This window comes from Caloenas nicobarica, chromosome 1, assembly GCF_036013445.1.
Source record: "Caloenas nicobarica isolate bCalNic1 chromosome 1, bCalNic1.hap1, whole genome shotgun sequence".
Taxonomy (NCBI): Eukaryota; Metazoa; Chordata; class Aves; order Columbiformes; family Columbidae; genus Caloenas; species Caloenas nicobarica.
In genome coordinates this window covers 89,406,505-89,422,981 of record NC_088245.1, presented here as the reverse complement: position 1 = coordinate 89,422,981, position 16,477 = coordinate 89,406,505, and the positions used below count along the sequence as shown (strand labels likewise).

The following is a 16,477-nucleotide window of genomic DNA, read 5'->3' as shown; positions in this document are numbered from 1 at the left end:
TCTCTTCCCTCTGCTGTGCTCTTCTCTTCACACGGCTCCCAGGCACCTGAACTTGTGTCCCCTCTCCCTCAGCTGTGTTAACCTAAGCCATAGAGGGGAGGTGGATACAACCATATAGTCCTTGTTTTCTCAGGAAATGTAGGGAAAGTTGTTTTTCTGCCTGGTACAACTCAAAGGAGACAGAAATGGCTTTTTAATAATAATAATAATAATAAACCCCCCTCACATTTTAGGGAAGCTATGATGATCATGTGAGCTGACAGTGTTACAACTACCACTGAAACCTCTGAGGTGGTAGAAGAACAGCCAAGGCAGGAGGACCATGCTGTGCTTTGAAATGTGGAGGCACAGTTTTAGGGGAAATGTTAACTTGGCCACAGTTAAAGGTAAATTGTGTGCCTGTTAAAACAGCAGCATCTACACAGAGCAAATAGTTCTTTGGCAGGGGGGCTGGTGGTGGTGGTGGAAGTCAGCAATGATAGCAACAGGGAGATGCTGAGTTTATCCAGTGCATTATAGGGTGTATCTGAGGCTGAGGGACACCAAGGGTATGTTCCACCTCTAGCTTAACATGGGGGAAGAAACACTTTTGAGCCAGTTTCACTTTTTCCTTTGTATGTGGTTTCCCTCACATACACTTGCATGTAGCTGTGCAAAGCGTTGGAAGGATCCCAGAGGCCCCCAGGAGCTTTCAGCCCAGAGGAGGCCAGGAAGGCTGACCAGCAGGACCTCTGTGGCCCCAGGGCTGCTGCTGGGGCCTCTGTGGAAGGTGGAAACTGTGCCAGCAGCCACGCGTCACCTCCCACAGGTAAGCCCTGACCTGCATCTGTTGTAGTTAGCCAGAGGTGAGGGCATCAGCCCATTCTTGAAGGTATTTGGATGCCTCCTGTCCTGTTGCTCCTCCCCTCTGCTGTGACAAGAATGAGCAGACTGCTACAGCAGGGAACTCTCCCTTTATGTGTTGGGCTGTCAACACGCCCTGACATTGGGGCTGTTGCTCTTGGGCAGTGCTTGGTGCAGTTAACTAGCCCTGCAGTGCAGTTAACTAGCCCTACCTGGGCCCCCTCAAGGTAGGGAGAGTGGTTTTAGAGTTGGTTACTGTGACTACTCAGAGACCATCCTTAGTTCTGCACACACCTTCCTGATGTTCCAGTGAACAATGGCCATCTCTGACTGCAGCCTCCTCGTTTAAACTGCAAATACTGACTGTCACTGAAGTAACAAAATGGAAGCTCATCTGTCTTAATACTAAATTTTAGCTAAAAAAAAAAAATAAATCTTCCATAAAGGCATCTTCAGCATCTACAAGAATTTTGAGGTTTACAAGCAGTAAGGCAGCCTGGAGCCCCCAAAAGGTTTCATAGCAATTGCATCAGCTCCTCCCATATTACACAGCCTCCCAAAAAGCCTTTGCTTACTGTGAAGCATCTCTACCAGTCTCATCCAGCCACATCCTTTAGATTCAAACTGTGAGAAAAGACCTATCTTAGTGCACTTCACAACCAACATGGCATGGACAGCATCTACTGTGCATTATTTAAGTTCTTCATGATCAGTATATGTTTCTTCTGGATTATGTAGTTTTATGTATACAAATAAAGTTGTGTATAACTCCTGCATATGCAGAGAATATACATCAGTGAAGAACTATAATTGTAAATTCCCAGCCTCAAAACAAAGCTTTTATTTTTACCCATCTTGAAGAGTGAAATGTGGGGCTTTTTGTGGGGAATGAAGCTGTACCAAAAAATAATACAATATTCAAAGTGCGTTTTTCTTTTTTTTTTAATAAAATACTATCATGTTCATATCTATACAAATAATTATTACAACTATTAAACAAAGTATTACACTTAACAATAGAAATCTCTGAACTCTGAACAAGATCATGGTTTGGAATATTTACATCTTAATGCAACACATTTGTAAAAAGATGTTAAAATAAACAGAACAAGATCTTATTTACAATTGGAAGATGATGTTCCTGTTCATTCATTATAGATTTCTACTGCAGAGTTCCTTTTTTTCCATTACAAAATAGTAAGGACTTTCCACTGGGGCTGTATCCAAGTAATTTACAGCTGTATAAAACAGAAGCACAGCAAGGAAACTCCGGACTGAATATAAATAATTTACATTGTGGAGGGCAACAGCATCTTTGATTAATCTCGCATGGCAAAATCCATATTTGCTTCCCTTCTCACAGTGAGTGGGCAGGAACAGGGGTAGAACCTGCTGTGAGCTTGGTTGTTTCACATTTGTGACTGCTGAAACAGCAGCATATTGCAAACTTGGAACCTACTTGTAAAAATACTTTCAGTGACGCAGAAAGTAATACTTCTTTTTCCTTCAAGTTTATCTCAAAAAAACTGGTATCGGCAAATAATAAATGGCTTCTGCGTAATTAAGCAGGGCTTATTTGCGGAGAGACAATGGTTTTGTATTGTAACGACCAAAAACCTCTGCTAAATCTCCCACTGGTTCACAGAGTAACTTGCTCTCAGTTTAACCAGTGGGAATCAAGCATCAGTGCTCTGAGGTTTTAGATTCACTCGAGGGATGGCAGAGGCAGTAGGAGGTTGAAAACAGTCACACACAAACCTGTGTCTGCACTGGCCCTCCTGTCCATGTGGCTGCTCCCTGTGCTGGATCGGGGCAGCGGGAGAGGAGAACAGCAGTAGCAGATAACTTTGCTTAAGTGATGATAAAGGACGGCACTCCTTACATCACTGTGTCAGAAAACAACACAAATTTGAGTGATTTGGTACAAGTAAATTCAACGCGACTTTGTCTTTCCAGTCAAAGTGAGATCATTATTGAAGTGATGAGCATGGAACTTATTTGGGGAACAGCGAAAGATCACAGCTCTTAGCACAGCTGCCTACACTGAGTCATCCAGAAACAGATTACGGCGTGAGTTTGTGACCAAGTCCTCGAGCCAGGACTGCACAAGTACCTCCGAATAAGGTGAAGAGACAACAGGAGATCAGATATAACGAAATGACCCCTTTTCTCCAGCCATGCTCTGCCACATGATTTATTTCCTGTGACAGCACTATAGTCACCAACCACAGCAGCAGCAGCGCAGCTTTAAAGTGCAGTAGGAAATCTGTGCAAAATTCAGGAGGCTCTGTACTAGCACAGCGTTTTGTTTATTTTTTTTTTTTTCAGAGAGGTGCTCTTCCACCTGGGCAGCAGTGCAGTGACTGGAGCAGGGGGCAGGAGCTAGAAAACACATTCCAGTTAGGTTCAGCCACCAGCTCAAGCCATTTCAGTTCTCAGTTTCCATAGCTGTTCTTAAATGAGGTCCCTTCTCTCAATGAAAAGGTATGCAAATGTTAATACATTACTACTTTACTGCCCGCTTTCAACTTAGTCTGACTCTGCTCTTGCTCTCCTGGGCTTCTTAAGGGATTAACCGAGGACTACACTGGCGCTTGTGCAATACAGCCCTACAACATTTGCCATTGTTCGCTGAAGTCATTTAGGCCAAGCTGAAAGCCACAGACACACACCACGTGTCAGCTCTGGCAGTCCCACCGTTGAGGTAGTTCTGAACCTTTTCCTTCTGCTGCTCATTTTGCTAAATTAGGCAGCACAGGGTATTCTTCCTTTCTCCAAAACCAAAACCAAACCCCACTTCAGTGTAAGTAACCATTGAAAGAGTATTATGGAAGGGAAAATGCCATTGTCAGGCTAACAGATTGCAATTAAAACCACAAAATATTTTTCTAAATACATCTTGAAAAACACAGGAACTTTTAATTGCCAGGTAATTCTTAGAAGAAAAAGATAAATTGTTGGTGTCATAGCTATTTGCTGAAGAAAATGTATTTGTTTCTTGAATTGTTATTATAACAAGTAAAACAATTATTTGATCTGTGAAACTTTTGTCAACCTTTCCTTCCACCACCGCCCCTCCCCACCAAAAAAACCCAAAAAGCATATATCAAGGTAAGGTGAGCCTTTCTTAATGTCTTACCAACCTGATACCTAAACATAACAGCTTCAATGGTAGGGGAAAGGAAAGAAAAAAGAAAGAAAAGTTTCCACTCAAAGGTTAAGATGTCGCAATAGCCCCTCTACCTGGGAGCAGAGCCCAAAGGTCTGGGAACCCACCAGAGGTCGGAAGCTGAGACCCTGACCTGTCACTGGCACAAACTCACCTACAAACCTAAATGCAAGGAGCTGTGCCCTGGCCTGGTCAACGTGGAAGCTCAGGGGTGATTAGCTTATAGTGAAGAGGAAAACTAAAACAACTTCATAATTAAAACCAACAAAAATCACTTAACATCTAATTTCCTCTCTTTTAATGTGAAATATCCAGTCTATCCACTGTTCTTCCTAAAGGCATTTGAGCATGAACATATGAGAAGCTGAAATCTGTGGCAAACTGACAAGTTCATCTTAAACCAGGGGACCTGGTCAGACCTAGCATTCAAAGACCATCTTGGACAGTGAATTAGAGCAAAGGGCTGCACAACAGAGCTGATGTTTCTTGTAATTAAATTGATCTGAAAGCCAGTCAGCAGTGTAAATAACAGAATTTGGAGAAATGTGTTTATACGAAGCTCTTGCAAATAGGGCTGCCTACCTTCTTTGTCATAGCAGTCTTCCTGCTCCCACACCAACGCCACAGGATCACTTAGCATCACTTACGGCACGTAAAAAGACTCACACTGGTATGTGGTTGAACTTCAACAGAAATTGCCATGTTCAAAGAGGGCAGTGAAATGATACTTCTCCATCCTGGTCTCGGCATGTTTCAGAAAAAGTCCTGAGAGGGACGACAAAGTGGTGTGGTGATTATGCAGGAATCACCATGCCCTGTCACAGCAATGCAGGGTGCAACCCTCTAGTAAAGACTGAGGGTCAGTCACGTGGTAATTACTTTTGAGCCACACACCACAAAACAGTGCAGTTCCTGCCAAGTTGCTGTAGTCTTTATCTCACTAAAATGCCCATGTTGTGATTACCTGCACTACAGGTATCTTGTGAACAAGGTCGCTACTTTTTGTGGTTGTCTTTGTAAACAGAAAAGGGGCACATGTAACTTACTGAACCAGTTACTGCCTCTCCAGAAAATGATGCCCAGTACACACAAAAAACCCCCACACATCATAATCACAACTGACATTTCCTATTGTGAATAATCAGGATTGCATTTAACCTTGATAGACCACCAGTGAAATTAATAGCAAAATCAATATGAAGGAATAAATATGTAGAATAGAATAATAGAATAGAATAGAATAGAATAGAACAGAACATTTCAGTTGGAAGGGACCTACACGAATCATCTAGTCCAAGTGCCTGACCACTTCAGAACTGACCAAGTTAAAGCCTGTTATTAAGGGCACTGTCCAAATGCCTCTTAAACACAGACTGGCTTGGAGCATCAACCACCTCTCTAAGAAGCCTGTTCCGGTGTTTGACCACCCTCTCGGTAAATAAATGTTTCCTAATGCCCAGTCTAAGCCTCCCCTAGGGGAGCTTTGAACCATTCCCACATGTCTTATCAGTGGACCCCAGGGAGAAGAGCTCAGCAGCTCCTCCACGTCCCCTCCTCAGGAAGCTGCAGAGCCATGAGGTCGCCCCTCAGCCTTCTTCTCTCCAAACTAGACAAGCCCAGAGTCCTTGGCCGCTCCTCACAGGACATTCCTTCCGACCCTGTCACCAGCTTTGTTGCCCTCCTCTGGATGCATTCAAGGACCTTCACATCCTTCTCCAATTGTGTGGCCCAGAGCTGCGCACAGCACTCAGGTGAGGCGGCACCAACACTGATACAGCGGGACAATCACCTCTTTTGGCCGGCTGGTGATGCTGCGTTTGCTGCACCCCAGGACAGGGTTTGCCCTCTGGGCTGCCAGGGCTCACTGGTGGCTCCTATTGAGCTGCTGTCAACCAGCACCCACATCCCTTTCTGGGGGCTGCTCTCCAGCCACTCTTCTCCCAACTTATACTTGTGCCCGGCATGATTCCATCCCAGGTGCAAAATCCAGCATTTGGCTTTGTTAAATTTCATCCCATTAATCATAGCACAGTGCTCCAATCTACCTAGAACCCTCTGCAAGGCCTCTTGTCCCTCAAGAGAGTCAACAGCACCTCCCAATTTGGTATCACCAGCAAACTTGCTACTGGTGCATTCAACTCCTGCATCCAGATTATTAATAAATTGAACAGGACTGGCCTTAGAAATGAACTCTGAGGAACACAGCTGGTGACCGGTCACCAGCCAGACGTAGCCCCATTCACTACAACCCTTTGAGCTCTGCCCTTCAGCCAGTTCTTCACCCAGTGTACCCCAAACCTGCTCATTCCACAGCTGGACAACTTGTCCAGAAGGATGCTGTGAGGGACAGTCTCAAAAGCCTCACTAAAATCCATAAAAACTACATTCACCGCCGTCCCTTCATCCGCAAAGCAGGTGACCTTATCATGGAAGGATATCAAATTAGTCAAACTGGACTTTCCCTTTGTGAGCCCATGTTGACTGTGCCGATGATTGCATTGTTCTTTAAATGACTTTCAGTAGTAGCCGGTACGATCTTATCCATAATTTTTCCAGGAACTGAGGTTAGGCTAACAGGTCTGTAGTTCCATGGGTCTTCCCTTACAACCTTTTTCCAGATTGGAATAACATTGGCGAGCTTCCAGTCAGCAGGGGCCTCCCCAGACTCCCAAGACCTTCGGTAGATAATTGAGAGGGGTCCTGCTGCAACATCTGCCAGCTCCTTCAGTATTCTGGGAGGAATCCCATCAGGCCCCACGGACTTGCGAACATTCAACTGATACAACTGGTCCATATAAGCTTAGAAGCTCACTCCAGTTTTCATCATGAAGTACTGGACTTTCCCCAGCAGAGGAAACTAATGTGGTATTACATGAATGCCTGGAATGATGAGCAGGATTAACCTGGAAGACCTGGAAGCCAGGGCTTAATTTTTTAAAATTTGTCTTGAAAGCCAAATGCAGTGTTACACACAGAGTGGCATTTAAAGAGACCAAGAATGGCTGTCTTCCTTCCCTCCTAATGGTCTGGATGAGTGTGTAATGCACAGCGTAGCTGCTGGTTCAGTTCCCCTGTCTTTATCATCCACAACCCACAGAGCCACTCATCGTTACGGAACTCCTTCCATCACCCAAGGCAGCCCCATCAGGATCTACTGTGCTAGGAAAATCAATTTGATCAGAGAGTCTCATCAGCCAACACCCAGACCTGCAGTGCGCTTAGTCGGAGTTGAGGACAGACCATCATTCCCAACCTCCCTGCTCTCTGCAGGCCAGTTGCTGCCATTCGGTCGGTAACTACACTTTGACAGCCCACTTCACAGCCAAAATCAGACCAGCTGCCTTGCTTTGAAGTAAAATAAATATTCTATCTATTATTTTTAAGAAACACAGAGAACTGATGCACCACTTAGATTTAATGTCCAATGATAAGCTCCATCTGAATTAAAAAGTGATTCCGAACTTGAATCAGAACAGGAAAACAACAGATCCCAGGTTACAAGGGTGGAGACATTGTCAGGATGGACTACAGACTTTTTTGTGCTAAAGCCTCTTTACTTTCCTTGATTGGTGTAAAAGGAATTAGCAAAAATGAGGCCTGGGCAGTCAAGCTATGGAAAAAACTTTCAGGTCCCTCTTTGTGGGTCCTCCTCTTGGAGATGGAGAAAGATGTTCCCTTCTGCTTTTCAAAGAAAAAAAAAAATCCCTAAAAAACAGTCCCAGGGAGCCTGCTCTTCCCTAACCCCGCCACTAGGAGAGGCACCGGGGAAGAACCTGTGACAGGTCCCAGGAGCAGCAAGAAGATGCACTGGTGGGCAACACACAAGGGTTTCAAGCTTACCCTGCCCAGAGAAGATGCCCTGGAGCAGCTTTTGCCCCTCCTCAGCTGCTAAAGAGATGATTGCATACAAGAAGACCCGAAGCTACTACGGTATTTAAAGAATCAAAAGCAGAATGTTATTTCCAAACACAAAAAAATTAAAGACAAATATTTCTGCCTTGTTTGAAGAAAAATCACACTGTAGAACCATCAAATAAATAAAACTTACCTAGTTCTTCCCTTTACTTTAAAAGAAATGAGATCAAAACTCGTGAAAGCTCTGGAGACTCAGCTAGCCCATGCATGTTCACTCCGTCTCTCGCTCACATACAAACGCATCCCCCCCTTCCTCATGGTGCTCAAATCACAAACCTTCGTGGTATGCAGCGTTGCAGGTTTGACACGTTCATGGTCCTGCAGCCATAATCATACGAGTTTGGACAAAAGGTGCATTCAAGTGCAGAGTACTGATACTAACTCGGGCCTGATCCTGTCAGCAACATTAAGTAAAAACTGTGCCCACAGGGATCTCCACTCATTTTGCAGGATGCCACAGGCTCAGCCCTCCTCCCACGTGCTGCCTGGTACAAACAAATGGCTGTCACTCACAGAAACCAGAAAGCTGGTGTTTGAGCATGGGCCAAAGAAAAGGAGAGGAGGGAGAGGAGAAAAAGACATTAAGAAGGTGCCAAACAAGGTACAAAACCCACCCTGAGGTAACTTGCAGCATATGAACAATGAAATGGCAAAAAATAGGAGTGCTGTCTCTGCTGAATACACTAGAAGGAGTTGTAAGCTACATTAAAACATTGACCAAGTTCAGCAGTAAGTGAAGCCATTGTTAAAACAGATCCAAACCAAATTATTCTCAGAAACAGATAGTCATGGGTTAAAGAAATCTGAATTTTCTAAACCAGTATTTTTAATTGCTGACCAATGAAACACATAGTAATTTTTGTTGGGTTAAGTCAGCCTTAAGTCAAGTGTGTGTGACAAGCTTCAAACAGACAAAAGCTGCACAACAAATGTCTTTATCAATTAACACTGAGTTAACACAGACTTGACTTTGTATTGAGGCTCTTGAAAATATTTTACTAAAGAAAGAGAGAAACCCAAGCCACTTCAAGTTCGTCTGTAGTTTCAAGTAAATGCATCAGAAACAAAATAAAACCTGTAGCATTTGTTTCCTATCTGCCATATGGATGCTCTCTTTCCTTTGTTTAACATCCACATATTACTGAGTGTGGCCCTTTCCCTGGAACAATCAGACATCAAACTTGATTGTTGGAAAATCAACAACCAATATTTGCACAGCTCTCAATGTTGCATCCTTACTGTTTACTAGTAAGCATTGCTATAGGCACTGGTGCTTTAAAGTTAGGAAGGTGGATGGAAATACAGTGTGTATTTAAATATGAAAAGTACCCATATACATACAGTTAGGCAAAGAAACAGTGAGCTATGAATGGTCTCTTCAGGGATGCCAGTAAGATCCACTTTCTTCTTCTTAAATATACAAACAATGCATCAGACAAGAAGTCAGTCTAGCAGTTTTCATACAGCTGAGCTGCAGTCATGACCTAGAATATGGCTTATATTGTGGGCAGGTCGGTTTGAGGACTGCTTGGAAGAATCTGAAGCAGATGTGTTTGCAATGGAAAGCAAAGGCGACATTGCTGAACCATCTGGAGGAAGAGCTGTGGCTATTTCTGGAAACAAAGACGTCAAGTTAAAATTGGATAAGTGCGATGTGTTGGTCATGTGCATCGGTGGCATATCCGGAAGCAAAGGAAAACTTGGCTGCGCAAAACCAACAGGCCTCGGAGGAGACAAAATGGATCCAAATCGATTGTTCAAACTTCCGCTACTCGGCTTCTCTGTGCTTGGGTTAGGAAACATTTGATTGGGAAAGTAAGGGATAGAAATGTCATTGGAAAGGGTAGGGTGGGCAGGAGAGTACGGAGGATAGAAGGACGGCAGCGTATTCTGAGGATCGACCGGGATTAGAGCTGGTGTTCGAGTGGCACTAGGCTGGGTGACTGGTGGGATGAAAGAGGTATTGGCATTTATCGGTGGATTCATGCCACCCTCTGGAATAAAAGGGAATCCAAAATTCTGAGAGAGAGTATGTTGGTCAGGGGCTGCGTTATCATTAGACACTTGAGGGCCATCAGACATAAATCGGACAATGCTTCCTCTTTTTTCTATTGCAGACTGCTGGCGCCCAAGAATCATACTGCCACTGGTAGACAGGGGAAGATGGGGAAGACTAGGGTCAAAGACGTTCCCATGTCTTTGATTTCCAGATCGATTCCTTTCGGGCTGACGTATTTTAGAACCTGCACTATCTTGCAGAGGATGCCTCGACCGCTGAGTAACTGAAGAATTTGGCTGACGAACAGACGGTTGCCCTTGCTCGCCATTTCCGTGAGAAACAGCAGGGTGAGGGTGAGTTGGCCTCACAACTCCATGCATGTTGCTAGAAACGGGCGTATTCATGTGGCTCTTAGTTCCATGACTGTCTGTCATCCTCATGGGATTGGACTTCTGCACAGAGATGTTAGGGCTTGTATTGCGACCCTGAATATCTCCCGAGGAAGAAGAACTCGAAAAAGGAATAGTCAAAGAACTGTTCCTTGTGTTAATTGCACCAATAGACATGTCACAGCTCTCCCTACTCTGGCCATCACCATCTCTTCGGATGTGGACACTCTCCCGTGCTGGGGGACAGTTGTACTCAATTGTGGAGGAAGCGCCGCATTGTGTGTTCCTTTGATGTTCTGAGATTGATCTTTGGCTTCCACTAACTTGATCTCCAAGATGAGGGGCAAGTAAACTCTGCATAAAGCTTTGGTGGCATGTGTTTTCATTCTCCCTTGATGGCAGGGTATTTCCTGGTGGAATACCCTGTACCGGCTGGTAGGGCAATCTCTTCTGTCTCTCTATGGATGGCCCAGTATTTTGACCAATTCGAAACGCTTGTGACTGCATGCCCCTGAGGGATGACACGGAATTACCGATTTCACTGTTTCTTGAAGCCTGTACATCGAAATTGCCTGTCGGTTGTTGATTGGGTCCAGATGGCTTAAATGTCTGACAATCAGAAAGCCGCTGCACATCTGATCCAACTGTATGGTCGACAGATAAGCGTCCCTGCATATTATGAATCGCCAACCCTTTATTTCTAGAAACATCAAGGTAGCTTCTCATTTCAAGCTGGTCAGAAACCCTAGGGCCTTGAAGAGATACTCCTATCCTCTGTTCTGAATTAGAGGGCGTCTTCCCAATGAGCGCCTCTGCAGAGTAGCTGGAAACTCTATTTCTTTCCTGCCTATGAGGGGTGCATGTCATATCTGATGGTCTGGTTACGATACTTGCCTGTGACACCATTTGCTGCTCTAAGCCCCTTGAGGTCATAAGTCTCTGCATCTGATTGTGCCCTGACACATGTTCAGAAGCTGAGCCTTGCTGTCTGCTGCTAACATCTTGCTGCTGTTGATGCATAATATCCTGATTTATATGGCTCTGAGGGTGGTTATGATGGTTTCTGCTTGTTGCAGGATTTTCACAGTTCTTTTCAGGCTGGGAAGCTCCAAAGTGCTGCTGCATCTGCTGCTGCATTTGCTGGTGGTGAGGATGAGGCTGACCGCCTTTTTGCCGTGTTTGATCACTTCCGTGGTGTTTTTGCTGTAGAGAAAGTTGTGTGGCTTGTGTTCCCTGGATGAGATTGCGTTTCTTCTGCATCTGCACCTCCTGCTGTATTGTTCGCTGTTGGTGGACACCGTGGGGTTGAGAGTGGACCGAGTTTTCCCCATGAGTGACATGGTGCTGCAGCTGATACAAGTGGTGCCTTTCTCTTAACTGGCCAGCCTGCTGTTGCTTTAAGTATGGATGACTGCTGTGAAGGTGAGATATGCCTTGAGCAGGAACATGTTGAATTGGCTGCAAGTGCTGCCCTGCCTGGCCTTGCTGCTCTGAAATTGATGGCTGAGAAGCACATTGAACTTCAGTTTGTCTCAAAGCTGGTGTTACAAAGTTGCTGTTAGATGGGAATAATCTGTTAAGGCCATCGGTGTGCCCTTGATTGCTCACTGATGCCACGGAATTGGATGAATTAGGAGGAATCTGACTGACTAGCATCTGTGTTTGATCAGCAACACTCTCTGGTGTTCGGTTCATCAATGCCATCCCTTCCAGCCTTATGGGCGTTGTCTGGCACTGCTTTTGCCTCTTTGCCGTAGAAAGCAGAAGGTCATCTTGAACAGCCCGCTTGGCAGAGTCCTTGCGACCTTCATGAGTTTGCTGCTTTAAGTGTGATTCCTGCAGCTGGGGAGCCTGCATGGTGCTTGCCCTAATAGCATTAAGTTGTTCCTGAGCATATTCACTCATCATAGCAGGTCCTGGAGACTGATTGACGTATGTGCTAGAGGGAATAGAGAGGCCAATGGTTGCAGGGACACTTGCTGGCTCTGAAGACTGGGATAAACTCGAGCAACTCACAAGGGGATGGACAATTCGACTCTGGTGTATCAGATTATTTACACTTAAACTGGTTATGCTTGGCGACTGGGAAGTGGAAATCTGCAAAGAAGTGTTTGATGTTTCCACACCTCCTACAGAGCAGCTTGGCTTTTCAACCTGTCTATCAACATTTGCTTGTACTGTATCCTGAGCACTGAATTTGTTTGGTGCTGCTTCCAACGGCCCTGCGTTTTCTTTCACTGGTTGAGGCTTAAAAGGCTGTTGCTCTCTCTCCAAAGGTGCAACCTGTGTTGACTTCGAGATAGCATCCCTCACGTTAACCTGTATTCCCCCCCCTCCACCTTTCTCTAGGCTTTCCTGGTCAAAAATTGCTCTTGCTGCAAGAGCTACAATGTCAGTCTGTTCTGAAAATGTGCAGCTGTTACATGTACTGGTTGAAGTGCTGCTAGTAACATCTTCTCTGGTGGTATCTGGCAACATAGACGCAACTGAGAAGCCTCGACTGCTGCCAGAGCTAGTTGACATTGGGGAGTCTGCCTGCCTGCTAGTGATAAGGGAAGCACCCACTACTTCCTGATCAGAAATGCAGGAGTGATGCTGGGAGAGCGTGTCACCTTCCGTGTTCATTAGCAAGAGTTCCTGCTTCTCAGGCAAACCAACGTTTGATTCTGCTGATTTAGAGTTTGCCATGGAAAAATCAGAATGCTCCCCCTGAACAGCAAATGAAGAGGTTTTTTCTGCAGCTGTTCTTTCTTTCGTGAGATCGGACAGCATTTTGGTTAGACCCTGTCCTTCTAATAAGTCCACATCTTGCATTACCACTGAGGAATCCTGCGCAACATTGCAGGACTCTGAAATCGTTCCTGCCTTGGAAGTATGACCCGCTGTGCTGCTCTGTGCTGCTGATGTCCCAGCAACCTGAGAGTGTGTCACATGTGCTTCGGTACGAGAGGATGTTAAGGTGCTGAGGGGTTCACAGGGTTTGGGTGACTCCGATGAGGCAGAGCTGGTTGGCAGATGGTTTTGAGACCCAAGGGCCTGCTGGTGAGGAGCAGCATCTTTGGCAGTCGGCGGGGTAAGGGCCAGCTGCTCTGACACCACGAATGGCAGTGGCGAGGAAGCAGGCGCCTCTGCTGAGCTTGACTCGGGTTCAGAGCAGGTTTTGGCTGCCTGTTCAGAGCTCATACTCTCTTTGGAACGACAGTCAGAAAGGCTGATGCCACTCGATGCTGCTACACCATTCGCCTGAGATGTTGCTAAAGCTTGTGAAACTGCTGGAGCGTTTTCAAGCAGCCCCTCGCTGTTTGATGGCTTTGCCACCATTTCCACAGAAGCACAGTCCACCTTCCCTGCATCTTTGCAAGGAACGGCTGGACAGGACACTTTACTGTTGACTGCTTGGTGTTTCTTTGTACTTGGCTTTTTGTTTGTCCTTTTTGATTTTGCACTGGATGGCAAGCCAGCAGCTGCTTTTTTGGGGGAAGCACTTATTGAATTAGATGCACTAGTTAGTACTGAAGCCTCTGTGGGTACTGAAGATGCCACAGAAGTGGGTAATGACACACAGTTAACTGTGGCAATCTGGTTACTGACAGTTGTGGGATTGGCAGGGTGGCTGAGAGACAAATGTAAGCAGCTCTGTCCAGCCATTTGTGATATGCTTTGATTGAGGTTAGCTAAAGCACCAAATGTATTGAGGGCAACATTGGTATTTGGATCCTCGCTGGTGGTAGGCTGAATGATTTGCAGAGGGGCTTGATTTGAAGCTCCAGATGAAGACATCACAGGCTGCAATGCAAAAAGCTGCCCGTTTAATGAGATAGTTTGAGGATGCTGTTGATTTGACATTGTAACTGAAAATGTTTGCGTGGAGCTAGAAGATGGCAAAGAGGATGGTCTTGGTAATATATGGACAAGGTGTTTCCCTCCAAAGGTCTGTGGAAGAGAGGCATTTTGTATGGAGCTGCTAGAGTTCGCAATTGCAGTCGGCCCATTCACAGGGACTCTTACAGAAGCAGAAGGCGGAGCAGAGAGGAGGGGAAGAGGATTCTGGTTAGCAGCTTGTATAATTACAATTTGCTGGCTAACGTTTTGGCTGGGAACTTCTGCTCTCACAATTGGAGGGCACGGCACAGGGTTTGGAGGCTGGAGAATGATGACATTCTGGTTTGCTGGCGCTCCTGTAACAGCTGACACGACTGGCTGAGCCATCTGAATCACCTGCATAGCTGAATTTAATGGAAGGATATTTCCTACAGCCTGAGTTTTAACCTGTGGCTGGCTGATTAATGGCTGCATAGGTAAGGGTGGGCACGAGGGCAAGGTAACTACAATCTGTTCAGCTGCCTGACCATCCCCAGGCAGAGAAGAATTCAAACTGATACTTGTGGTCAAAGGCCTGCTATGAGCAGAAGATACAGTACCAGCACCATTAACTGGCTCGTTTAATAGTGCAGTCATTATACTGGAGGGCGCTTGGCTTAGTGGCTGAACAGTATTTCCCGCTAGCTGCAAAGTTGTCCATGTGGTCTGTGTGTTTCCAGCTGAAGGCATCCGTGTAAGGCTACTCATGTTTTTCAAGTCTGAAGTGCCAACACCTGAAGAGCCTGAAAAAGACCAGCAGTTCTCTAGGGGACTGGCAGGCAGAGTGCTTATTGCTGTTGCAGCCTTAACTCCTTCTGCTGCAGAAGTCACAGGCATTCCAGCACTACTGACTAAGTCTGTACTTTTGAGGACATTTACAGAGGAAAAACTATCTGCAGTAGACAGTCTCACAGATGGCACACAAGCTGTATCTGTGGTTGAAATGACACAGCTTTCCTGAAGGTCAGTCCTAGAATTGTGTGTATTTGAGGAAGTTGCATTCACCTGTTGAACTTGGGAGGCTTCTGTGGAGGCACTGGAAGGAAGGCTGATTCCCTGCAGGAGTGTTTTCTTTGTTAATTTAGTGCCCTCCTCATCATTCTTACTTTTGGGGACATTTTGATCATTCTGTGGTGCATTACTTGAGGAGCACTGCAGTTCCTGTTCTGTTCCAGATCGAGACGCACTCTGTGAGCTGGCAGTAGCAGCGGCAAGCACACCTCGCTCATTCTCCGGGGTGGAAAGCTCAAGAACATTTCCTGCTGGAACTGCCTGCGTGGAGGCCAGTGGCGGAACAGTAGTTTGTGACCAGGGCTTGTTTTCTGCAGGGTAAACACCAGAAATCGTCACGGGAGTCACTAGGTTGCAAGTTCTCTGGACTGGCACAACATTGGCTGTTTGTTTTTGTAAATTATGACCAACATTAAATGTTATTCCCTGGACAGATGCTCCCTGGTTATTTCCATTGGGTTGACTCCCATTTGAATAGACAATGATGTTCTTTTGAACCTGATCACCAGGAATAACAACTGAGACCTTTGAATTTTTGAGATTTCCCTTCCAGTGGATTGTAGGGTCATCATACAGGCAAATATCATTTGCTTTCAGTAGTTCAATGTATCTCCCATTTTCCTTTTGCAGTTCATCCAGCTGTTTCCGGAGTTTTTTAATCTCTTCAGCTACAAAACAGTGAGAGCGCTCCATTACATCAGCACCAGCACAAATATTAGGTACTATGTTACCACATGACATGGTGAATAAATACTATGTAGTATTGAAATAAATTGTTAATAGCACATGCTCTCTTAAAATGGTTCCCATAACATAAATGAAGACTCTTACCCTGATAAGCCTATCTATTGAGTGGGAAAGTGAATTAACTTCACAGACCATTCCATTACCAATAGCAGCATATGTCAAATTATTTAGTTAGAAAAAACATCAGGACTAACTCAGATTAAACTGAATACTAATCAAATTGTTTAATTACTGAAGGAAAGATGAGCACATTACTTTATCTTTTTTTTCCTGCTCCTTTGCAAGCACTGCAACTGTTTTTATTTAACTGATAACCTCATAGCTTTCCAGGACAATTAAGTTTCATTACATCTATAAATGATACGCAAAATAAAATACAAAGCACTTATGTAAAGCCACAAAAACCAGCAATGCCCTTGGAGATGGCTCACCTAAGTAGGAAAATCATTTAGGTTTTTGAACCCAGTTACATCAACAGGATAAAAATAAACTATTTAGAATTCCATCATATGGGTAGAAATAAAAATCACAAACTGCAACAGT

The 16,477-nt window shown here is 45.0% G+C and overlaps 1 protein-coding gene across 3 annotated transcripts in view; it reads right to left on the bottom strand.

Moving 5' to 3' along the window:
- Positions 1-1,880: 1,880 nt before the first annotated feature.
- USF3 (upstream transcription factor family member 3) overlaps positions 1,881-16,477 on the bottom strand; it is a 33,009-nt gene continuing 18,412 nt past the window's right edge. For 2 of the 3 annotated variants that reach the window (XM_065639685.1, XM_065639700.1), the window contains exon 6: positions 1,881-15,855. In XM_065639685.1, coding sequence (XP_065495757.1) covers positions 9,386-15,855 — 6,470 coding nt within the window. In that variant the 3' untranslated portion in view covers positions 1,881-9,385. The remainder of the gene's footprint in view (positions 15,856-16,477) is intronic. The other variant, XR_010606504.1, reaches the window with a different exon arrangement.